This window comes from Mesoplodon mirus, assembly GCF_964341445.2.
Source record: "Mesoplodon mirus genome assembly, chromosome: 3".
Classification (NCBI taxonomy): Eukaryota; Metazoa; Chordata; class Mammalia; order Artiodactyla; family Ziphiidae; genus Mesoplodon; species Mesoplodon mirus.
Window position 1 is genome coordinate 46989019 of NC_138978.1, and position 24261 is coordinate 47013279.

The 24261-nt window shown below is 50.4% G+C and overlaps 2 protein-coding genes across 5 annotated transcripts in view; one reads left to right on the plus strand and one right to left on the minus strand.

The window, feature by feature from the left end:
• ZFYVE9 (zinc finger FYVE-type containing 9) overlaps nt 1-10188 on the plus strand; it is a 190163-nt gene extending 179975 nt beyond the window's left edge. The window contains exons 17-19 of the mRNA XM_082615903.1: nt 461-566; nt 2634-2810; nt 4226-10188. Of these exons, the coding sequence (XP_082472029.1) occupies nt 461-566; nt 2634-2810; nt 4226-4387 (445 nt within the window). The 3' untranslated portion in view covers nt 4388-10188. The remainder of the gene's footprint in view (nt 1-460; nt 567-2633; nt 2811-4225) is intronic.
• On the minus strand, nt 4288-23649 carry CC2D1B (coiled-coil and C2 domain containing 1B). Of its 4 annotated transcripts, XM_082615907.1 has the most exons (25): nt 23542-23649; nt 21884-22006; nt 20586-20730; nt 19346-19446; nt 18822-18974; nt 18257-18382; nt 17896-18055; nt 17509-17690; nt 17252-17327; nt 17044-17154; nt 16831-16961; nt 16559-16631; nt 16222-16358; nt 15677-15794; nt 15421-15593; nt 14885-15010; nt 13836-13894; nt 13632-13748; nt 13174-13247; nt 12964-13022; nt 12686-12737; nt 12108-12207; nt 11851-11941; nt 10502-10631; nt 4288-4369 (listed from the first exon to the last, which is right to left on the minus strand). In XM_082615907.1, exons 2-24 carry the CDS (start codon nt 21947-21949, stop codon nt 10503-10505), a joined length of 2559 nt encoding a protein of 852 aa, XP_082472033.1. In that variant the 5' UTR covers nt 21950-22006; nt 23542-23649; the 3' UTR covers nt 4288-4369; nt 10502. The 4 variants fall into 4 exon arrangements, with proteins under 4 accessions (XP_082472033.1, XP_082472035.1, XP_082472032.1 ...); XM_082615909.1 differs by lacking the exon at nt 4288-4369 and having other exon boundaries at nt 9105-10631; nt 16831-16958; XM_082615906.1 differs by lacking the exon at nt 4288-4369 and having other exon boundaries at nt 9105-10631.
• Between the last annotated feature and the right edge of the window lie 612 nt (nt 23650-24261).

The following is a 24261-nucleotide window of genomic DNA, read 5'->3' on the forward strand; positions in this document are numbered from 1 at the left end:
CAGAGGTGAGTATATCATATATCCTCCCTTTCGGAAGTTCATTTGTGAGGCAAATACGCAGACGGTCTGGAGAATGTGATGTGATGAGTGTCGTCACAGCCAGGAGCGGAGGCTGTGGCAGAGCCAGGGGAGAGCAGGATCGGGTGGGGCTGTGCAGCCACTGAAGGGAGGAATAGTGGAGGAAGAGAGCAGGCTTGAGTAAAGTTTCTTTACATTAAATAACCAGCTCCTGGAATCAGGACTCGTTTGTCATATGTGTGTTCCCAATTATTTCAGTGCATAGGCCCTTCCCTGAGAGCTCTGTTCATGTACATTTTTGTTCAGTGGCTTCTTCTTTTGTGATGTTTTACACACATGTGTTCAGCAAGGCACCCAGTGTAATTAGTAAAAAGACTTGACAAGAGAAGTGGTTCTTCTAACTTTGAGCTGCTTCCATCTCTTTCCTTTGTCTCTGTTTTAGTGTCATAAGTCCCATAGATGGGAAGTCCATGGAGTCTATAACAAGTGTGAAGATATTCCATGGATCAGAGTATAAAGCAAATGGAAAAGTCATCAGATGGACAGAGGTAAGGAAATGAAACTTGGCATCCTTGACCTCCTCTGAAGACAACTTTTTGCTCGGCCCAGAGACATATTCTGGGCTGATTCTAGAGGATAAGAAAAATAAATAAATAAAATCTCTCTGTTTACCTTCTATACTCCAATTCTCTCTGGTCTATCTTAGCTCACTAGGAAGAAATGCACAAAGTGCGGCCTGCAGCAGTCAGACATCTCCTCCGGTTGAACTAGTTTTCAGAGATTTGTTCACACTGAAACTCAAGAAGGGTGTATCTCTGAAGGGTGCATACCATCTTTGCTGGATTCTTCAGAAAGCTGGGCTGGTTATGCTGCAGTTATAACTGTCTTGGATAACACAGTCTTTAAAAAATAGACTGATCTCACCAATAAGAAAACTAGAGCTCAGAAACTAACTTGTCCAAGATTACATGGTGACTAAGTAATGGCTGAGTCCTGATTCAAACCCAGATCTGGCCAACTCCTAAGCTCTTTTCCACTATATTTTTCCTTAACGTGAAAGCTGTGTTAGAGGCTAACTTGGGAATGAGAGGACAGGGCAGAAACCCTGTATATGTGTACATGTCAGACAAATCAGGAAGTTTATTTTCTGAGAGTAAACAGGTAGGTCCTATGTCTCAACTTCTTTTGAACCTCATTTATACTTGTCTATAAAATAAAGTATTAAATTATAAGATCTCTAGGATTTCTGGCAGCTTTAAAAATCTTAATTTTTTTGTTAAATCTAAGAAGTTCTTTGACTTCTACCTTTTCCATTTTACACACAGGGTTAACTGAGGCCAAGGGAGGTTAAATGCCTTACCCAGGTTTACTAGCTGGTTCCTGACAACACATAGACTAGAGGTTCTTCAGTTCTTGAGCTGTTGTTCCAAGTGACTTATCTTTCATACCATGCTTGGTGTTTTCATATGCGGCTGAGTGGTTTTATCTGCTTGCTTTGTAATGATCATCCCTTTGATATATTTTGAGTAGTGCAGGGTCTGGAACATGTAAATGTCTTCATTGCTTACAAAGTAGTTTGACCTGTGTTTCCTCATTTTTGCTCCCCAGTAACCCACTGAGGTAGGGAGATGAGAAATGAGAAATTACATAATGAGTAAACAGTCTGAGAGAGGCCGGGTGACTTGTGACTTGCCTAATGCTGGTTGCTGGCAGAGCCAGGGCCAGAAGTCTCCCGAGTCCCACTCCAGAGCTCTTTCCATCATTTCATGCTGCCATTCTCACTAGTGCATCGGGCGTAGGGCTTCAGAGCTGCTCCTTTGCAGTATTCCTAGTATAAGCCGCTGCTTGAGCAGTAAGCTAGGGGGTGGTATATAGAAGCATTGTGTATTTACGTATCTGTATCTTTTACGTTTTGCTTTTATATCATTTAATTTTTACAATAACCAGAGAGAATAGGTGCTTCCCATTTTACAGAGGCAAACTGGGCATTAAGAAGCCAAAGGACTTGCTCATGACCCTCCTCTATGTGACTAGGACTCAAGTCTCAGTTCCAAATCTGCTATGCTTCTGCCTGCGCCCAGTGCAGTGCTCAGTTCAAGGACACTGACACAGCTCTGGCCTCAGCAGTGGCAGAGCCATGTGGTGGGAAAAACTGTCTGTGATAAGAGGCAGATTCTGGCCTAGGCCCTGAGCGAGTCACCCCCCTTCTATGAGTAATCAGTAATATGAAGGTGTTGGGTGACGTGATCTGTAAGGTCCGTTCTCTTAGAAAGTTGTCCATATATTAGGGGTTCCTTTTAGAAGTATACAGTGCAAAATGTAAGCCTTTCCCGGTTCTGTGTAGAACATACCGTTATGACCATGGCCACGGCTTTCAGGTAGATAGGCAGATAGCAGCTACCATTTTGTGGATGCAGAGACTGTGAGAGGCAGAGGCTGTCTCTTAGATGTAAGATATCAGTGCCCTACTTTTCTTGGCCCAAGGACCTCGTGGTGTCTGAGGTCTTCCTGCACATCTTAGGGAATCAGGTTGCTCATACATGTGAGTTGGTGTACCCACTTCTTCCTACATCTCCTAGGCACAAGTTTAAAAGTCTCTTTTGTTTGGGGACCAGGTGTTCTTCCTAGAAAATGATGACCAGCACAGTTGCCTGAGTGATCCCGCAGATCACAGCCGACTGACCGAGCACGTTGCCAAGGCTTTTTGTCTTGCTCTGTGTCCCCACCTGAAGCTTCTGAAGGAAGATGGAATGACTAAACTGGGACTACGTGTGACACTTGACTCAGATCAGGTAAAGAGTCTCAGCCTTTGAAGCGGGACTTGGGCAGTGTCTGTTTTCTGACATGTGAGTTTTCCTGCTGCAACCCAGAGTGTAAGTCTCTGGATCTTGGGCCTGACCAGATACAGTATTTAGCCTTCCCTCTGTTGGTAATACAGCTGGATGTGCTGCTTGGTCAGACTCTCTGAACCATTGGAACTCTGGCTTCCTCACCTGAATTCTTGCAAGGACTTTTCTTTTTAGTGTGGGCTAAGGGGAAGTGAGGACCGGCCACCTCCGGTGTGAATGACATCAGGGCCAGCCTTTGAGACTCCCCAGCCCCGCCCTTTGGGAATCATTCTGCCTCCTTTAGAGGGCAGGTCCCAAGCTGTCCCACATCCTGTCGTTTTCTTAAACTACAGCAAACTTCTGCCGACTGGCCTCTGCAGCTCCCACCCCTTACTGGCAACATTTCCAAGCTAGGTAGTGGCTAGGACTTGAACTATTTCTCCATTGGGATTCCTGTCAGTTCAGGTCTCCTGTGGCCGGGCTTCCCTCCCTGTCTTACTTAACCTTTTTGTATGCTGTTTGTAGTCACAATCCAGTCTTAGTGCACCCTGCCCCCACTTCCTTTCCCCAGCGTCTCTCTCCTGTGGCCTAGCACTCTAATCTCCCTACATTTCTTTTGGATTTTAGATCCATGTGACATGTCCCAGTGTTGCTGCTTTGATGCAGAGTTATGTCATTATAAGGGAAAATGTGAAAGGCTATATATTTGGCTCCGTTTCCTGACTAGTCATCAGTCAACAGATATAGTTATTTTCTACTAAAGGTCTTGCCCAATGCTGTACTAAGCATGTCAAGGTAATACAAATGAGGTATTATGGTCCTTTCTCAAATGGTACTGAAAATCTGGCTGGAGAATTACCGCACATAAAACAATTTAAGAACAAGCATTTTTCTGCTAAATGTGTAGGGCTGTCGAGGGCAGGGGCCCCGTTTACATTCATCCTCGAATTCCTGTGTTTGTAGGTGTTCAGAAGATGGTGTGTGGAAGAATGGATGGAAGAACAGGTGTTCAGTTCCTGTTGTGTTAGGGAGTTTACCCAGTATATTTCTCGTTTTAATTTTCACAACCAAAGGTTTATGTATTACTGCTGACATTCCATACCTCTCTGTGCCCCATCCCCCCTTCCCGGGAAACTAAGACCCTAACAGATTAAGTGTCTGGCCCAAGGTCTCACAGCTATCATGTGGTAGAGGCAGGATGAATGATAGGATGGTAAGTGACAATTCAGGGAAGAGAAGGAGAAGTTTGTGTCTACTGCCAGTTCTAGCCCCTGGCCAAGGAGGACATCTCCTTTCCTGCTCAGCCTCCTTGGCCCTCAGCCCTCTGGAGAGATCTTCTCTGTCCAGTAACCTCTCATCCCCTTCTTTCTGCGGTATAGGTTGGCTATCAAGCAGGGAGCAATGGCCAGCCCCTTCCCTCGCAGTACATGAACGATCTGGACAGCGCTTTGGTGCCGGTGATCCACGGAGGGACCTGCCAGCTCAGTGAGGGCCCCATCGTCATGGAACTCATCTTTTATATTCTGGAAAACATCGCATAGACAGAGAGGACTTCATTTTTTTCTGTTCAGACCTGTTGCAACAGCAGTCATACCCAAATCATTTGCACTTTAGAACTGGAAAATTAAGATTTTGTTAACACTATTAATGGGGGAGGGGGTGGGGTGGGGGTTTGGGGGACGGGGTGGGAAAGGGTGGTTGGGGGGACAGATGTTCCATAATTCTAAGTCTTCTATGCATTGTCCACCGAGAAGATCTGGGCAGCTTCTGTTACTGCACCACAGTTACGCTATCCTTGCAGCTAATCCCCTTCTGTTACTGTTTAGACAAGAGTTCTGCTCCTTTTGGTCTTGTGCTCAGAAATGCTCAGATGGGTACAGCCATCACCAAGGGTGGGGTGGGAGGGCAGAGGGGAAATAAAAAATGAAGCATCAGTCTTGAACTCTTTGTACAGGATGGATATAAAAAGGAGTTTCACACTGATCTTGTCCCAGTTACATCACAGCGACTTCAAGTAGGAGTCACACTTAGACTTTTTGTTTTTACTAGATTATTTATTGAAGTGAATCAAAGACCCAAAGGATTATCTCTCTTCCATCCAAGGAAGGGCGACTCAGTGTAAATGAGGTCACCTGGATAGTAGAGCCAATTACAGGATCTCTCAAGATCTGCCAGAGTGGATGAGACACTGAATTGGGCCTTTCTGTGAAAGCTGACAGAATATACCCAAGACATTTTTAGTTATAATATACACTAGAGGTATTTTATTTTATTTTATGCCATGCCCTGCCGCTTGCAGGATCTTAGTTCCCTGACCAGGGAATCAAACCTGGGCCCTGGCAGTGAAAGTGCAGAGTCCTAACCACTGGACCACCAGGGAATTTCTTACACTATAGGTATTTAAAAAAATATTTTATTGAGAAATAATTTAAACTTCCAGGAAAGTGGTGAGTTAAAAAATCCATCACCACCACCACCTATGTATGCTTTACCCAGATTCAGCTATTGTTCACAGATTAACTCATTTGCTTTATCAGTGTTCCTTTCCTTTTCTGTCTCCATAAAAAATAGAGGCACTTGAGAGTAAGTTGCATACATCATAAACCTTTATTCCTAAATACTTCAATGTTTGTTTCCTAAAAATTAGCACATTTTCTTACATAACCATAGGACAGTTCTCAACTTCGGTGTGATACTTTAACCTAGCATCTGTCCAATAATGTCCTTCACAGCATCTTTCCCCTCCAGTGAAGCTTCCAGCACGATAAGACAGACATGGTAAGTTGCTGTCATGACTCACCTTTACCTTTTATGTCATTGATATTTTTGGTGAATAAGGTTCCCCCAACTCATTTCTTAATAGAAAATGCCTCATTTTGCATTCAGTTGGTATCTCCTCATAATCAGGTGAATTACGCATTGTTGGCCAGAACCCTACCTAAGTGGTGTTGTGTCCTTCTTAGGACATCACATCAGGGGTCACTTAATGTCCTTCTGCCCCTCACTGATGGTAAATTTTCATCACCTGGTCAAGGTGTGGTCCAGTTTGTCCACTGTATATTTTCCCCCTTGAAACAAATAACCAATACATGTAGAGATACTTTCAGATCATGCAGATATCTTGCTCACTGAAATTTCCCCTTATGAGTTAGCATTCTCCGACGTTTCCTGTCTGAATTGATTTTTTACTATGATGGCTACAAATGATTTCTCAATTCCAGCACTTCCTCTACCTTTATCAGTTGCACTTGATTATCTATAAGCAAAAGCCCTTCTTTCTTATTTATTCATGTAATTAGTTTTCATTATGGACTTGGGATTACTTTTTAAATGGTTCTAATTCATTATTTTGGTGCTCAGATGGTCTCAGCTTTGGCCAGAGAGAACCCCTTCAGGTGAGCTCCCACATCCTTGTGACACGCTCCTAACATTTTTCTGAACACTTCCTTTTCTGGCCTAACAAGATGCCCCAGGGCCATCTTGGGTTAACCCTGTCCCAGCCTTGGAATCAGCCTGTTTGTTTGTTTGTTTGTTTGTTTTTTAGAGGAAGTGGTATTAGAAGCCAAGATTTGGTTTACCAAATTATTTACCAAATGGTATTATTTGGTTTACCAAATAATATATGTGATGCACTCTGATCATTTTCTCCTTCATTAAGAATTTATTTTGGTCACAGACCAAATAGATTTCACAACCCACAGTTTGAAAAACACTGCTCTAGGGCAACTCACTTCCTTGTCACTGGCATCTTCTAAACACCCAGGCCAAGCGAGAGGTTGGTCCCTCTGCAGTGAAAGCGCAACTCCAAGAAGCCCCTGGAAGCTAGTGCGGGCCTCTGAGACAGTGAGAGGCTGCTCCTCAGTGGCTGGAGCTGGGCTTAGCACTTGGCAGTTACAGGCTGTGGAACTACGTTTAGGGCAACAGCTGTTTTCTGAGGCCCAAGTGTGTCTAGCTAGGTTTAGTGCTCTTCCATGGTGGGGGAAATCGACATTCTACATCTGCCTCTCCACAGCCTTCGCTGATGGTGGCTGCAGAGAGCTGGGATTGTGACCTTTCCCGTAGACTTGGAGCTTCTAAGGCAAGAAAAGAATGGGTGCCCACCGAACACCAGCTTGTAAGGACCGAGCCCTGGGACTGTCACCCCCCAAACCTGACAGGCACAGGATGCACTTGTTAACAACAAGGGTATTAATAACAGGGTTAATAATAGTAGTAGGTATTTGGGTGTAACATCTAGCTTGGTCTAAATATAAATTGGAGCTTCTGTAGGAGCTGGCTCCCTTGGTCCTGTCCTCCTAGAGAAGTTACCTTTCTTCCTGCCACCTAAATAGATCTTGCAGTTATACATACCTTCTGGGATCAGTGCAAACTTTTAAATTCCCCTACTCTGGCCCTGCACAGTCAGGTCCATTCTCAATTGCATAAAATGTCCTTTATGTTTAGTAAAATCATCTTGTGGAATTGGGCATAAAATAGCCAAAGCTAGTTCACTGTTTTCCCTCGTTTCATTTTTGTTTTTATACACTATATATTGTATAGAACTGAAACACCACATTTCTAAATAAGGCAGATTCTTCTATAATGTAAACTTAGATTGAGATACAGAGATCCTTATAAAGAGGAACAGAATTGCCATTCTGGTAACATTAAATTTTTAAAAACTAAATTCTTACCAAATGCTCGGCAATGTAGTTTCTCCATTTCTTTTTGTCAACTCTTATCTGAGCACCTAACGGACTCTGGGGCTACAGAAATATGCAACTTTGACCTGTATAAGTTCCCATCTAGTGTCTTCCCTCATGCACAGTGTTTCCTGAATGCTGGTGAGCTCAGAATTTCCAACCAAATTTACTTCTATCATAACTAGTCATCTGGGGAATAATTTATGCATTTAATGCATTTCAGACAACAAGCAAGCAATCTGCTGAACACTGTTTCTAGAGCAAGTTTGTGACGGTGGTTTCTGTTTTAATAATAATGCTAAAATAATTTTAATAATGACAGTAATGGGATTTGGAGGATTGTAATGTAGCCAGAAGGGATAAGGAGTAGAATAGGAATGATAACGCCCATTTTAGAGTTTGGGAAGCTGAGGCCCAGAGAAGGGAAGAATCTGTGATGGAACTGGACCAGGTGCAAGCTACCTGCCTCTACCTTCTACCAGTCTCAGCCCCACAGTTTCATCTTAAAAGCAGTTGCCTTTACTTAAGGGGCAAGATCTCAAAAATTGGGAAGCAACAATGCAGGCTTCAGAATAGTGCTATAAGAAAGGAAAATAATAAAACAAACTAGTCTGCCCTTTAATTGTGAGCAAGACTTCCTGATTCTGAGATAAATTTCTTCCATATTTTATCCAGTTCACTAATTCAGAAGAAAATGTGCACTAAATTGAAAAGAAATTTTAAAATTTAAAAATGATTTGGGTTGTGGCTGGTTCTCAACTGCCCATAAGTCACTAATCTGCGATGCTGAGTTGCTGCATTTGGATAAATCTTAGGACAAGATGAAGCTGGGCAGGCTCCTCCCCTGCCAGTGACCCCCTGCATGCCATGGCTAAAACAAAGGCCTTTTAAGAACCTTAGTCTCTAAGTCCAGTGGGTGGCTTTGTCTTGCCTCTCTCAGCCTGGAAGTTCTGTTTTCCAAAAAGCAAAGGGCAGTTAAGCAGAATGAAATTGAACAGGTTGTGATGGGAAATCTTTGAGCCACAGAAAACTTCCTAACAAATTTCTAGCAGAGGACTGAGTTTAGAAATTCCTAGGGCTGGCAGAAGCTTCAAGCCCTCTTAGCACTGGTGAGTTGGGTGCAAACCCTGAGGGGAAGGCTAGGTTGAGTCAGGAACCCTCTTTGCCACCCCTCTTTGCTCTAGGCCACCTTATGAGGGCTAACAACCCTCCTTTTCATTCTAGATGGCTGCTTGTATGAACATAGATATGACTGCATTTAAGGGTTAAGGCTCACATCTATGGAATTTTTGGTAGTTCACTCTGATAGGTAAGACTGGCCAGCAAGCTCTCAGAAAAGTTATTTGTTGTCCCTGCTCTGTTACCCACTATCAGCTCTGCTCTTAAGGGCAGGGAAACATGGTCCAGCTTCATCCCAGAAAAAGACACACACACACAGGCTCAATCCCCGAGCTGTGCATTTGCAATACTATAGTGATCAGTAAGTTGAACGTATCTGCGTTACATAAAGCCTTAAAAAATTATCTTCAGGAATGCTTTGTTGAACTTAATGCTTCACAAAAGGGGGGGGGGAAGATGCGGTATTAAAGTTTATTTCTAAGAGATGTAGAACATTGCAGTTTTGAACATTAAATCTGTTGCAACTATAAATCCCTCCATTATCTCCATCCATTCAGAAAAACAAAGCCAAAGGAGAATTTCTTGGGAAGAAACTAAGGGATTTCTCTAGGTGATGAGCTGAAGAGGCAAGGCTTCCCCTGCCCTGTCTCAAAAGAGGAAGCCATAGCAGCAGTTTCTGTCAATTAACAAATGTTATCGCCACTCTGGCTTTAAAAAGTGACAGGGAGCAGCAGGGCTTTAGCAAAGTCCTAAACAAGGACTTTGATGGTTACTTTGTGAGGAGAGTGTAAATCCCCTACAATGAGTTAATTAGACCTAGTTTCTTAAATAAAATCAGCTACATAATATATATACACATATATATATTTTTTCTTTCCTAGTTAACATAACATTCTTTCAGTCTTAGGTACATGAACCAAACCCAAGACAGCCCTACCCTTACTTCCCACCACACAGTCCTGAACAAACTTCCACTGAGAGCTTTGAGAAGCAGGGAGGCTAGTGCAGCAGCTGTCAGGAACCAAGGCACAGGCACAGGCAGGGCAAACTGAGGGGGTAAACTGAGTTGTGTGGGATAGGCTGCCACTGGCCACCTGGAGTCACAGAACCCTGCCCCAACCCTAAGCAGGGGGTGTGGCGGGGCATCCAGATCACACTCGAGTTTTCCCATCCCTTACAGTTCTATCTTTTAAAGGCACATTTAGAAATGGTGCAACTGGGGGCTGGGGCAAGCTGCAAGCAGTTGCTACCCAGGGGTTAAGGGGTTACAAGACTCCATGGCAGAGCAGTGAGGCTGTCCTTGCCCTCCGACAGATGGAGGGGTAGGGGGAATCTTGGAATCCAGCCTGTTTGGGTGGAGGCCTGGGGAGGGGCCAGCAACAGGAAAGACTAGGGCTGTGGTCAGTAATGCACGTACTTAACAGGTCTTTGGTGCTTGTGCAGCAGCATCTCCTTTATGTACAATGACCTCTAAAGCCAGCAAAGTGGGGGTGGGGGGCGGGGGGAAGCTGGAGAGGAATTGCTGGCCTGACTCCACTCCCTACATTGACCTTCTGTTGCACAAGGGCACAAAGCACAGGAAGTCTAAACTGCAGTGAATGTACAAGTAGATTTTAGAAAGGGTTTCGGGAAGACAGACCTGGGAAAGTTAACTTCCTTCCCCAGTTCTACTGAAGATCATGAGACACTGAGCCTGAGCGCTACCCAACAAACAGTTTTGCCTCTTGGTCTTCCTCACAGATGAGAAATTCCTAGGCTTTCTCCTTAGATACGAGTTGAGTACTGGAAGGGTCCCTGGGGGGCCCAGGCAGTGAGCAGGGGACAGAGGTTCTAAGGGCCCAGAGAGCTGCCCACCTCACAGGCCCCTGGGCTCCAGGACCAGCCAGTTCTCGGTGACCATCTGCACGTCCTGGCCACTCAGAGGCTCCCGCAGCCTCACCTTCACCTCCAGCTTGCCCCCAGTGGGCTTCCTTCCGTCCAGGACCTGTGAGGACCACAGAGAGGGAGATGGTAACTGAGGGGAAAGAGGTGGGGGGAGCAGGCAGCTCCCTGTGCTCACAGGTGAGGAGAGAGAGGAGCTAAGAGCATCCTGCATCTCAACACAAGAGTCTCCATCTCAGGACAACCCCACCCTCCTGCTGTTTGGTGGTGGTGGCTTTAGGTAAGTCAGTCTTATAAAAAAAAAGTCATGTAAATCCAAATAAGCACCAATGCTCTGAAGTGGGAGTGAGAAACCTAGAGCTCTGCTTACTCAGTTTTCCCCACAGTCCCCTTGGCAACTCCTGGAAGAAATGCTCTGGCTTCAAGGTGCGGCCTGAAAAACGACTGAGCCCAAACCTTCAGCTCACAGGTGGCCCAGAGAGAAGTGACCGATCCCGTCACACAGCCACTGTGCAGCAAGGTCAGGACTCGCTTGTCTTGCCAGCTGCCATGCTGCTTCCCTCCTATGCAGAAGGGGCGGCTGGAGTTCAAAGCAGTGCTACAGGCTTGTGAGTCTAACCAACCTCACTGGGGCTGATACAAAGCAGGCCCCACTTAAGAACTCCCCCAAACAGGCAGAGGCAATGTAGTGGGAAAAGCCCCAGCCCACGAAGGCATCAGCCAGGGTCTGGGCCTAGTTGTGCCAGAGATGCTCTGTACGAGCTTGTTGAACACCCTTCTCCTCTGGGAACCTCAGTTGCCTCGTCATCAGGGGCAAGCTCTGGGAGTCCCTGTGAAATACAGTGAGTTCAGGGAAGCTTAAGGAGCTCCTGGGGCCGATTCCTAAACACGGACTAGCTGTGTTCTGGTGGGTCCCTCCTCTGGAAATACATTATCAACTTTATGTCCAGAGGTTGTTCTACTTCATCATGTTGCCAGACAACTGCCTCAACCATAACCTGCCCCCAGACACCTAGGAATTTGTGTGTGCCAAGTTGACAGCCATGATCAGGCCCCTCAAAAGCCCCCTAATCCACCATCCCTGGGAACCTGAGTAGTGCAGAGCGTCTTGGAAGGATTGTAGCTACTTCCTTTCTGGGTGACGCTATGAAATTTTCTCAGACCCTCTGAATCTCTTCATTTGTGAAATGGGTATAGCACATACTCTATAGCACACTTCTGGATATTTTTAAATTAATGGGCACAAAAAAACCACAAGAGGGACTGATGTTCAGTGAACATTGGCTCTTTTCTTGCCAAGTCCTCCGGTTTTCCCACCCTACCTCCACAATCTCTCTGATCTCACACTCTTTCTCCAGACGCTCCAGTTTCAGGTGGGCTGTGCCGACCAGCTTGTCACTTCTGAAGAAGGATCTGGAAAGCCAAGAGTCGGCAGAGGATTGGACTGGGCAGGGAAGGCAGAAATGAGCTGGCTAAACCCAGCACAAGAAAACTGAATAGTAGCAGGGGCAGCAGCAGCAACAGAAACCAATCCTCCCTCCCAGCCCACCTTGGCAGTGTGACTGACCAGAGCCCTCACCCTTTGTGGAAGATTTCAAACTTGATTCCTTTGCTTTGAATCACCCTCCTGAAGCCCCGGTGGTTTCGGTTGATGTTTAGTTTGAAGAGCTGATCAAATTCTGCAAGAGTGGGGAGAAGACAGAGGAACTTGGCTCCCAGGGATTCCCTGATGAAGTGGAAACTGGCCCAGGGCTGGCCTCCCCTCTCAATCTTTCTGCCTGCAATTTGGAGTCACTGCCACCAGAGGGAGGTAGAGAGAGCATCGAGGTCCTGGCCTTGAAGTCCACTTGGACAGTTCTTGTTAGACACAGATCAAACCAAAATGGGCAAGGCTTGGAACTTGGAGTCAGGATTCCTGGATTCAAGTCCTGTTTCCACCATCTCCTTGCTGTGAGGCCCTAGGCAAGTCCCTCTACCTCTCTGAGCTTCAGTTTCCCCAATTACCTTAGAGAAGTAGTAGTAATACCTGCCTTTATCTCCTAAGTTGAGAAGACCAAGTAAGATAATACATCTGAAAGCACTCTGGAAACACAAGTGCTGCACAGATATATCAGAGGGTGAGAGGGAGGAGAAAGCAGCCCTCACGTGGGTCCTTACCTGGAGAGTTTGTGTTTTTCACCACAGCTGTTTTGTTTTTTTGAGCCTGGTCCTAAAACAGTGAGAAGAGAGGAGTCAGGACAGCTTGAAAAAACAGAGATATAGGGCCAGGAACTCTGGGCTACATCAATGCTGAGGGAAGGGACACATAGAGGGAATGGGCCCGAGGGTCTTCAAACCCCTCCCTATAGCCAGACTCCAGGGATGGGGAGAATAGAGCACGGGGCCCTGGAAGGGAAGATGGGGTTCACAGGATCCTATTGCTACCTGAATCTCACCAAATTAGGATAGTGGAACTCAAACCGCACAAAAGCATCCAAGTCATCAGGGGTCACCCCTATGAAGGAGAAGGAGGAGTCAGGGTCAGAGGGAGTAGCCAGGAGTCCAGCACTTGGTGCAGAGGGAGAGCCAGTGCCTCTCTAAGCGGCCAGGAGTAGAGAGTCTAGACAGTCTAGTGCCTCTTAGAGTAGGGGTGGCCCTAGGGCTACCTGGAGGGGCTGGGAGGTTCATTCCCCGGACAACAATCAGATGCATTTCTGTGCTGCTGAGTTCTGCGAAGATCCTAGAGCCAGGAAGCAAGGAGAAAGAGCCCAAAGTGAAGGAGAGCAGTAGGAAAAGGTCCCCTCTTCCAGTGGCTGCCTACCCAGCAGGGTGGTGGCCGAGAGGAGAGTGGGCCCCGGGAAGCAAAGCTTGTCTGAGTAGAAGGAGCAGAACTGGCGTGCAGACCTCAGTCTGTGACCCCTAGTCCAGGGCTCCTTCCCCAGCCACCACACAGCTCAGAGCCCCTCCTCAGACAGGCACCATGTCCTACTGCTCCCCAGCCCCAGGGCATACGTCAGGGTCAAGCCTGGGAAGCCTCACTCAAGGGGCCTAAGTCTCCACCCCTGGCTCCCAGCTTCTTGCCCAGTCCCTGCCTGGAGCCACGGTCTCCCTTAGGCTTTGGCACCTCACAGTTTGGAACGTCTTCAACTCAAAGTGGTGGCTGGGAGGGTCAAGGCCCTGGGCCTGGGCCAGCTGCAGGATCTCAACCTGCTTCTTGCGGTCTTGAGCAAGCTTCTCAAACCTGACAGGGACAGGTGTGCACATCAGCATGGCAGGGCTCATTTTCTGCTCCCCACCCCACAAGCTCCAGCCCCAGCCCCGCACTTACCGGGTAGTCTCGGCCACATTGCCCTGGTGCATAAACTGCTTGGAGAACAGCACACACTTCTGAAAATGGGGGCTCAGAGTGAATCCAGAGTCCAGAGCAGGACCCGTCTAGGTTGGCCTTCGAGGCCTGACTTCTGAAAGGGCCAACCTTCTGTAGCCTCACCCCTCTCCTCCAACAGGTACCTCAAATTCACCGCTCCCAAGTCCCATTGCACTTCTCTGAGTTTTTGCTGTTTCCTCTCCTGAGGATAGCCATTTCCCTAAATTCCCTTAGCAAACTCCTATTCTTCTTTAAAACCTAACAGAAAGGGACTTCCCTGGTGGCGCAGTGGTTAAGAATCCGCCTGCCAATGCAGGGGACACGAGTTCGAGCCCTGGTCCGGGCAGATCCCACATGCTGTGGAGCAACTAAGCCCATGCGCCACAACTACCGAGCCTGCGCCTTAGAGCCCACGAGCCGCAACTACTGAGCCCGCGAGCCACAACTACTGAAGCCTGTGCTCCTAGAGCCTGTGCTCCACAACAAGAGAAGCCACGGCAATGAGAAGCCCACGCACGGCAATGAAGAGTAGCCCCAGCTCGCCACAACTAGAGAAAGCCCACGCGCAGCAAAAAAAACCCAAGGCAGCCAAAAATAAACTAATTAATAAATTTAAAAAAAAAAACCTAGTAGAAACGTCACTTTAGAAAGCAGACTTGCAGGCAGCCGTTCAGATAGATACACATACACCCAACTATACATCTATGTATATCTTACATATGTACACACACACACACACACACACACAATCTGTCTCCCCAAACACTTCTTCCTCCCATCTTCAAAGTAATTCCCCCTCCACTCTGTTTGAACTTCATAACCACCCTGCAAGAGGGGCATTAATCATCCATTTTATAGATGAGGAAAAGGTGGTTCAGAGAAGGGAAGTGCCTTACCCAAGATCACACAGCTAAGTAAGTCGAAGAGCTAGAATTTGAATCCTATCTTGCCTTTCACCAAGGGGAGGCTGTGGGCACTGAAAGGGGAGGACAGACAAGCAGTCTACTGACCTCATGTTGCTCCAGAAGCATTTTTTGTAGCTGGGCATACACCTCCTCAGCCTTCTGAGAGAGTCGCAGATCCTCATGGTGGATCAGGATGAAGTCACCCTCCTCATCCGTTAAGGGTGAAGGCACCTGCCCAGGTCACAAGGCCCCTCAGGGGCCTCAAGAGTCAGATTATTCCTCTACTGAGCCTAACAGACACAGGAATCCAAACGAAATGTTTCTCCAGCTTCTAGTAACCTCCAGTGATGTGAACTCATTGCCTGCCATCCTATCCCAGGCTGCTACAATGCCCTGCTTTCCTCTGGCCTTGCCCGGCCTAGTCAGCTCTCACCACAGGCAGCCCCCCTGGCCTCCCCTGGCCTCTCTTGGGGTCATGGGGTAGACAGACGCATACGCACAAGGCTTTCTCAGCTGTCACCACATCCTATTCAGGTCCCACCTCCTCCAAGCAGCCACCTTGTTCACAGTCTGCACGTCCAGCTGGCCACCCACCTCTCTGCCTGAGAAGTCCTGCTGCTCGTTAATCAGGCGACACTCACCTTGGAGAGGTCCACAGGTCGGCCAGCTCGCACCTGGATGATCTGAGCCTCAAGGGATTTGGCCACCCGCAGATGGGCTTTGGCCTGCTCCAGGTCCTGGCCACGCTTGGCCTGCAGGGCTGCCCGCTGGTACTGCAGTTTCCGTGCCTGCAGCAGGGCCACCTGCTCTCGCACTGGAGGGAGGGGACGCTGGTTAGAGCCATGCCTGCCTCTCACTAGGGCCTTCACTCCTCCATCCCTCTTCTCCCCAACTCACCAGCTGGGCTCAGTGACTCCTTAGAACTCGAGGCTTTGGGCTCAGGCAGGGGCCGGGATGAAGGGACCAGAGGCTGTGCTGGCTTCTTGGCCACTGGGGCCTGGGCTGGGGGCTCATCCTGCAGGTTCCCAGGAGGCTGTCACCGGAGGCTGTTCCCCACCCCGGCCATGGCAGTTTGCAGACTCGGGCTCTCTTCCTAACACTGTACTACTCACTGTGTGACCTGAAATGAATGGCTTTCCCTCGTGGGCCCTAGAGAGTCTCAGAGCTAGAAGCCGCCTCAGAAGCTCCCTGAGTTAACCTCCCAACATGAGACAGCAGGGTAATGGGGATCAAACCTGGGCTCTGGAGTCAGAAACACCTGGGTCTGAATCCAGCTCTGCTAATTCCTAGCTGGGTGCCCTTGCCCAAGTTTTTTCTCTGTAAAGTAGAAGAAAGAATATCTACCTCGCTGGGCTTGTTAGTACAGACACCAGTGTCTGGGTTCACCCCTCATCTGCTGTTTCCCCCCACCAACCCCTGGAGCCTCGGGCACTCAGCCAAACCTTGTCCTCGTCCTCATCTTCCTCTGTGGGGGCTGCATCCTTGGAGGAGGCCAGTTTCTGGGCAGCTGCTAAAGTAGCTGCCACCACATCCTCCTCAGTACCCATAGTGGGCTCCCAGCCAGGTATAGGGGGGAATCCTGTAGAAGAGAGACAACTGGCAGAGGGTTCGGGTAGCCTTGGGGAGGCACCGGATTCCTGCCGGTCCTGTGTGGGTCCTCCTGGGCACGGCTGGGATGGGTGGCTCCCCCAGAGCGGAGGCAGATCTGTGAGAAATCATTTCCCCTTCCCCCCATCCTGCTCAGGGACCTCATAAGCCCCCAGGCCAAGCCCCACTCACCTGGAGGAACAGGCAACTCAGCAAAGTCAACTTTCCGTCCTGCTCGGTGGGCTCGAATGGCATCTTGATATTGCTGCAAGGGAAGGAAGGGAGGGATTGCTGGTGGGCAGCAGTCTGTGGGCTCCACTCAGGGAGAGACAGGATGAGCAGCCCCAGGAGGAAACAGAGCCCCTGAGGCAGCAAGAGCTCCAGAGAGAGACAGATGGATGGAGACTCAAAGACCAGGGAGCAGACAGACAGCAGCCAGCCGAGGAGGGAAGCCGCAGGCCCACCTTGGCAATGCGCTCGTGCATCCGGGCCTTGCGCTCATCCCCACTGCCCCGAGCCTGGGCGCCCGCCTCACGGTACTTGTTCAGCCTCTGCTGCAGGGCGTCTAGCACTGTCTGTGGCTCAGTAGGGGCTGCTTGAAAGGAGAAAGGAGATGGCCTCAGCTCTGCCTGCCTCCCCCCAGACCCCCACTCCATAGTCTCATCAGCTGGTCCTACCTGGGGTGGCCGGGATGTCAGAGGCCATCACTGGCTGCACTCGCTCCACTGCTGGGTGTACATCGGAGGGTGCTGTGGAGGCCTTGGAAGCCTGTGGGAGGGGCTTCAGGTCTGGGGGACCCAGAGCAGAGGTGTAGGTGTGGGTGGGGTGCCTGGCCAGCCCCAGCCCCAGCCTGAGCAGGCTCCCCCCGCCCATTCCCACACTGACCCTCAGGTGCAGGGGGCATGGCACTCAGGTCCACAGGCTGCCCCTTCTCCAGGGCCTCCAGGACGGCCCCAAATCTCTGCAGTAGGAAGAAAAGCAGGTGTGGGCATAAGCCAGGGAACCCCAAGGATCTGGGCTGAAAAACTCCCCCTTAGGCCAGTCTCACTGAAGCTCAGTCGAGCTGTGTGACCTTGAGCAGGTCACCGCCCCATCTGTGAAATGAGGGATTGGACACAGGACCTCTGAACCAGATGCCATACCTTCCCAATCCTCATGAGCTCTCGGGCACGATCTAGGTCTCCAGCCCGCTTGGCGTTCAGGGCAGCCACTTTGTACTCTCTCTGTCGGGCCAACAGCAAGGCCCGTGGGTCTGGGTCTGAATCAGGGGGGCCAGAAATACTAGGGCTGCCCAAGAGGCTTGTCTCAGGCTGGGAGGGGTTGTCTATGGAGAAACAAAAAGTCCACAGAGAGGACATGAAAGGCAAAGAAGGTCACCAGTGCCTCCAGGTCTGGTTGGCCTGAGGACCTCTTAGGGAAGGTGTGACCGACAGCAAGGGAACAACGGCAGGATGGGGAGGCAGGCCTTGGGCTCTGACCTTGAGCTCTGACCTTGGGAACCAGCATGGGATCTGACTCTCTCCAGATACCTGGCTCCACGGAGCGGGCAGCTGGGGGTTCTGCTTCAGGGCTCCTGTCGGTTGTTTCCTGAGGGGCCAGGGGCCTCTTGCCCAAGGCCACTGGAGGTGGGATCTCATCCTCACTGATCTTCCTGCCTTTCCTCACAGCAGCCAGCTGGGACTCCAGAGTCTGAGGGAGAGAAGAACCAGAAACCTAGCCAGCCATCACGGCCTGGACCCTGCTCAAAGACAGGCCCAGCATCCTTCACCTCCGCGAGGCTGGCGGGGAGGCTTCCCCTCCGCTGGCCCAAGCTCCTCCTGTGCCTCACCCTCTGCCCTCACTGCCCTCAGCCCCACTACTAGCCCTGCTCCCCAGCCGAGCACAACCCACCTTCAGGCCGCGCTCACAGCGCCTGGCTTTGGCTGCTTCACCTGTCTCCTTGGCGCTGGCCACCGCCTCCCGGTAGTTGTGGATCCGATCCTCCAGCAGAGCCTGCAGCCCCTGAGGCCCTCCAGCCTGTAGATACTTGAGTTCAGGGCCTGGCCACTCCAGGGCCAGCTAGGCCCTTACTGCTCCCTCCCTGCAAGGAAGCTGCCCCGGAAAATGAAGCTCTTGGATTCAAGGAGAAGGAAGAACCTAAAAGCCTCAAGGTGGGAGGCAAAGACTCACTGGAGAGGCCAGAGGCCATGTCAGAGGCAAACACAGAGGCCCAGACAATCTGTGGAGGCCAGGAAATGGCTGCAGGGGGCGGTCTGGGAGAACAGAGAGGCCTTTGAGGCCGGCAACCACCAAGGAGTTTCTTGGGCTCAGCCTCTGCTTGGGGCAGCTGCTGAAGGAGGGCCCTGGAAAGGGTTACCACAGTCTTCCTAGGCAAGCCGTCCTCCGTGTGTGTTATACATGGACATGCAAGCACAAGGGACATGGACAAAGGCACACTGGACCCTCCAGAACCCACCTGAGCCGCTGGGACTGAAGCTGTTAGGAGAGCTGTCTGCACTGGAGGTTCAATGTTCTCCTGTTCCTTCTCAGAGCCACCTGGGCTGGCTGTCTCATCGCCATCCAAGGGCCCAGCCTCCTCATCTGCACCCAGGACCTCCTGCAGCTCAGTCTGGAGAGACACAAGTCCCAGGAGCTGGGGAGCCTCATGACCATACCCACGACAGGACCTGAGAATCAAGGACATGCTCCCCCAGCAGTATTTCCGTTATCACTCACTGTGCTTGAAAGGCCCCTTTACCAAAACACTCCTTTAATCTGACCAGGGATAGGCTTGAAATCAGTGAAGCCTCCAAATCTGAGAATCCCCAAGTACAGAGCTCAGACTACACATCAAAGGGGACAGATCTCACACCATACAGTCAGGAAAAGGGCCCAAGGGCAAGGCACTCAGTCAGCATCAGAGCACACAGAGGGAAACACCCCAGGCCTCCTCCGCAGGCTTGACCACAGAGCCCTCCAACACCAGCCCGGCAGACGCACCAGCAAGTCTGCATCGTCCTCCAGCCCTTCCTCCTCCTCCTCCTCCACATCCTGCATGCAGTCTGCCGCCAACTTCTCGATGTGGGCCATAGGCAGGGGGGCTGGGGGAAGAGGGTCACAGCAACTCAGATTCCCAAGGAGTAAAGGAAGGTCTTCAATCCACTGAGCCGGCAGGCACACCCAGGAAGAAATCCTCCTTCCCTCCCACAGCCAAAGGCCCACCTCTGCTCTTCCTTTATGACCCAGCACAGAAGACCCTCAGCAGGGAAACCTGTCCAGGCCTCCAACAGGCAACAAGCTGCTCCCTTCTTGGCACTTTTGCTGTGGTAGTTATTCACAGACATATCCATCCACTCCCCCTAACCACACCTTTCACATATATATAAGGATTTTTAACATTCATTTGAGCTTCACAGTAATTATGCAAGATAGGTAATACTGGGAATTCCTGGCGGTCCAGAGGTTAGGACTCTGCGCTTTCACTGCTGAGGGCCTGGGTTCAATCCCTGGTTGGGGAACTAAGATCCCACAAGCTGTGCAGTGTAGCCAAAAAAAAAAAAAAAAAGACAGGTAATACTATCCACATTTTATGTATGAGTAAACTGAGAACTTTATTAATTTTCCTAACATTGCAATCCTGGTAAATGGCAGAGCCAAGATTCAAACCCAGGCTCACCAAACCCAAAGCAGGTTTGGACTGAGAGAGAAGTGATGGCCATTGTTCTCCCAGACCAGTGAGCCCCTTCTTGGGTCCTCTCCTTGTCCTCAGCTCAGGAGCACATGGGATGGGAGATGGTTCTCTCTAAGGGTTCCTGGTTTAGACCCTCTGACCCTCCCAGGCTTCAGGTCTCTGTCCTCTTCCAAGCTGGGGAGGGAGATGCCACTTATTCATTCATTTGACACAATTTCTGTGCACTCATGATGTGCCCAGTTCAGTCTGTGCTGAGCCCCTAGTCTATACCAGGCCCTGGCTAGGGCTAAGGATAGGGACCTGAGTCAGCCTGCGACTCAGACTGCTGACTGTCCACAAGGGAAAGGGCGCAGTCCAGAAGGGAGTGAGCTCCCCATCACATAGGCAAGTGACCAGGGCAAGATGGCCTCTTGGTGGGAACGCTGCAGAAGGGATATGGATATCAGAAGGACCAGATGATCTGGCCGGCTCCCCACAGCTGTGAGGAGAGGACCCTCCCCACCCCCTGCAGAGCCCACCCGGTCCCAGCATCAAGTGCTCCAAACTCACCCTGACCCTTGGGTACTGGCTTCTTGCCTGTGGTCCCTGCTTCCCCAGTGAGGGCCAGCAGCTCAGCCTCCAGGTCCCCATCATCTTCAGTCTCCTCCATCCCCAGCAGCATGTCCTCAGGGCTGAACTCCATGAACAGCCCAAGCTGAGAGGAGACACACAACGAGGCAGAGGGTGGAGCCCAGCCCCAGAGCCAGCCTCCAGGAGCTCAGCGGCTCCTTCGCTGTCTGTGGGGCCTAATGTGCAGAAAGGGAAACTGAGGCCTGCAACACTACCCCCTGGGATGCTTATCTCCCTGGTGACTCAACAAAGAACCCAGTAAGGTCACACTGCCGTTATGATTACTGGCAACAGTAACAGCAGTAGCTGCCAGGCAGGGCATGTCGTGGCGCCCTGTGCGGTCGTCTCAGTTACGTCTCATGATCCTGAGATACGTCCTAGTTCTTTTAAAGTGTGGTAAAACACATGTAGCGTGAAAACTACCATCTTAACAGTGTTTAAGTGTAGAGTTCAGTGGCGTTGAGTACATCCACAGTGCTATGCAGCAATCACCACCATCCATCCACAGAACGCTTATTACCTTGCAAAACTGAAACTCTGTAAACTCTGTACCCATTAAACAACTCCCCATTCCCCCCTCCCCCGTAACCACTGTTCTACTCTTTGTCTCTACGAATTTGACTACTCCAAGCAAAGGTCCTATTTTTATCTCCATTTTCAGATGAAACTGAGACAGCCTTTTAAGTAGCAGAGCTAGAATTTAAAATAAGGTCTTGTGTCTTGAGTCTATGCCCTTTATCCTACCACCTCCCTTACCTGCCTCTTTAAGACAATAAAAATGGGCTAATAAGTCTCAGAACTTGCACCCAGAAGAAATAAAGGGAGAAAATTAGAGACCCCATCAGTCCCCGACTTGGGCCACAGCCCAAGTTGTGGGCAAGCAAAGCTGTGGCCCTAAATGAGGAATCCATGAGAGCACTGAGACTCCATCAGAACACCCTAAACCCTGGCAGTTCTTGAACCCTCCAGATCACTCATATGGAGGTGGCCATGGCAGGAGGAAGCCTGGGTTGAAACACACGAGAGTTCAGGCCTCATCTCCCACATGTGTGTGGCAGGGGCGGGTCACAGGGTCTCTAAGGGTTCTGCCAACTCCAGGAGGCATGGCTCAGAGTCTCTAGACGAACAGGGAAACCACACAGGTGACCCAGTTTGCCCGAGTTGTCAGAGACCCTCACGCTCAGACTGACCCAGAGGTGAAGGTGAAGGTGAAGGTAAAGGAGGCTGTATATCCGTACCTGCTTGGCAGCTGCCACACCCTGGTCATTGGCCTGAGGGCCCTTCCGAGGTCTTGGCCCTGGCATCTTGGCAGCCTGGACACTTGTCTAATGGGGAGTCGAAGAGGCTCAGACTGGAGCAGCCTACAAGCCCCGCCCCCAATGGGTGTGGTTAGTAAACGCCCAACTCAGAGAAAGCAAGGCAATGCTTAACACCCAAGGCTGAAACACCAGCCCTGGAAGTATAGCACTGAAGCAAGCACCATGGAAGACGAAAGGGACGTAGCCACCTGTTAATAGGCTGAAGGCGGGGGGAGTGTGGACACAATAAAAAGTTACCGAACTGACTGACAAATTTGGATTAAACCCAAGTGGTTGAGTGGTGAGTGGCTTAAGAAGGCAAGTTCAGAGAAGTAACTCTAGGTATAGGGTGGGCATAAGGCTGGGTAGGATTCAAAAAGGCTCTAAAACTGTGCTGTTAAACACAGTAGCCATAAGTGGCTATTTATGTTTAAATTTAATCAAGTTAAAAATCCTGTTCCTCAGCTGGTGGCTACCATCAGCCAGCACAAATAATGAACATTTTCATCACTGCAGAAAGTTCTATTGGACAGTTCTGCTCTAGAGAAATCTGACTCAGCATTCTGATTCACTCAGAGACCTCACAACCATTCATAGGACCTACTGTGCATCAGAGTGTCCTGGGCATTGTGAGCGCAAGAATGAATCTGACATGGTGTCAGTCCTCAAAGAACATTTACATGGCGGAGAGTCCCTCATCACTGGACAAAACCCACACAGGGCTGCGCCAGGGGCCACGGGTGCCCAGGGGCGGCCCCTTACCCAGCAGAGAGAAAAGGCTTCTTGGAGACGGTGGTGCCAGTGCTGAGTTATGAAGATTTTGGGGGGAAGGAAGGGGAATAGGATTCCAAACATAGGGAACAACCTGATAATGGTTCTGAGGTGACAACAGCTTGACCTGCACAGGAAAACTAAACTGGGATTAGTGGGGCATAAAGTGTGAGACAAGAAATGGTACAAGCGAAGCTGAAAATGTGAGCAAGGGGCAAAAGAGAAAAACCTTTAAGCCTAAAGGAGTTTGGGCATGATTCTGAAGGCAATGGACGTGAAGCGATCGGGTCGGCGATTCAGAAACATCCCTCTGGCTGCAGAAAGGAAGGTAGTAGGAGGGCGAACCCAGGCTGGAAGCCGTCTCGGCACCGAGCATCTTGCAATGGTCTCGGCGAAAGGGGAGAAGCTGAGACAGCGTGGGGGCGGCGTTGGGGATGGAGAGAAGTGGACCGACTCGAGTTAGGGGGCAAAATCAACAGGGCTCGGAGGTTAACTGCATGTGCGCTCACGGGAGGGGGCGCACAGGATGACTCCAGGCGTCAGATTTCAGTGACTTGGGTGAACGGCTGGCGGTCAACTGAGCGGGTGACACGGAGCGAGCGGGTGAGACGCGCCAAGTCTGCGGCTCCGGGGGCACCGGGCTGGGGGCAGTGGTGCTGTACCAGGCCCGGGCTCAGGCGAGAGAAGGGCAGGGAGTGCGCAGGGGAGGGGAAGCCGGGGACCCCACTCCCGAGCTGCAGGACGCGCCGCCCTGCCCTGCCCAGCCGCCTCCATCTCCCCCGCCGTCCCCTCCTCTTCCCTCGCCAGAGGGCGTGATCGCGGCATACCTCGCGGCGGATCCGAAACCGACCCGGGCCTTCTCCCGCCGGGGACCGCCCAGGCCTCCCGCGGCCGCTGGGCCGCCGAAGAAGCCGCGACAGGAAGCGCCCCGGCGGGAGGCGCCTCGCGCTCTAACACGTGACTCCACGACCGGTGCGGCGCGTATTACGCATGCGCAAGGCAAAGCGGGCGTGGCGCTCCAACAGGTGACTCCAAGGGTAGGGTTCTCAGCGCGCAGGCGCCTTCGGGCAGGTAACGCGAAGTTTTCCCGGAAGGTCGTTGTACTGTTCAGGGTTGTCCGGCTGCTTGTGCAAACGCAGCAGGTTTGACCCCTGTCCTTGCCCATTTATTAATACAATTTACCCGCCAAGCTTCTCCCTCGCTCCCACTTTGAGGCTGTTGGGGCGCAAGCTCGCTTATCTAGCCTCAAGTCCTCGTCCCGCCCCTCGGCGTGGAAGTGAGGATGGTGCAGCCTCCGCCCTAGAGGAGCGTTTTCTCTGCTCACCATCTTCCGCAGTGCCCTGTGTAACTGAGTCTCTAAGAAAGAGAAAAGGGGCTCACCACCTTCTTCTTAATCATTCAGCACTTAAATGTACCTTTTCCAATCAGAAGGCGGGTTGAATACTTAAGATATGACAGGCAGTGTTCATTGCACCTCTTTATAAAGTCACTTCAGACAGTTCTTACGGTCTTTTAACACCAAGTTCTTACTCCCCTATCCGGCAGTG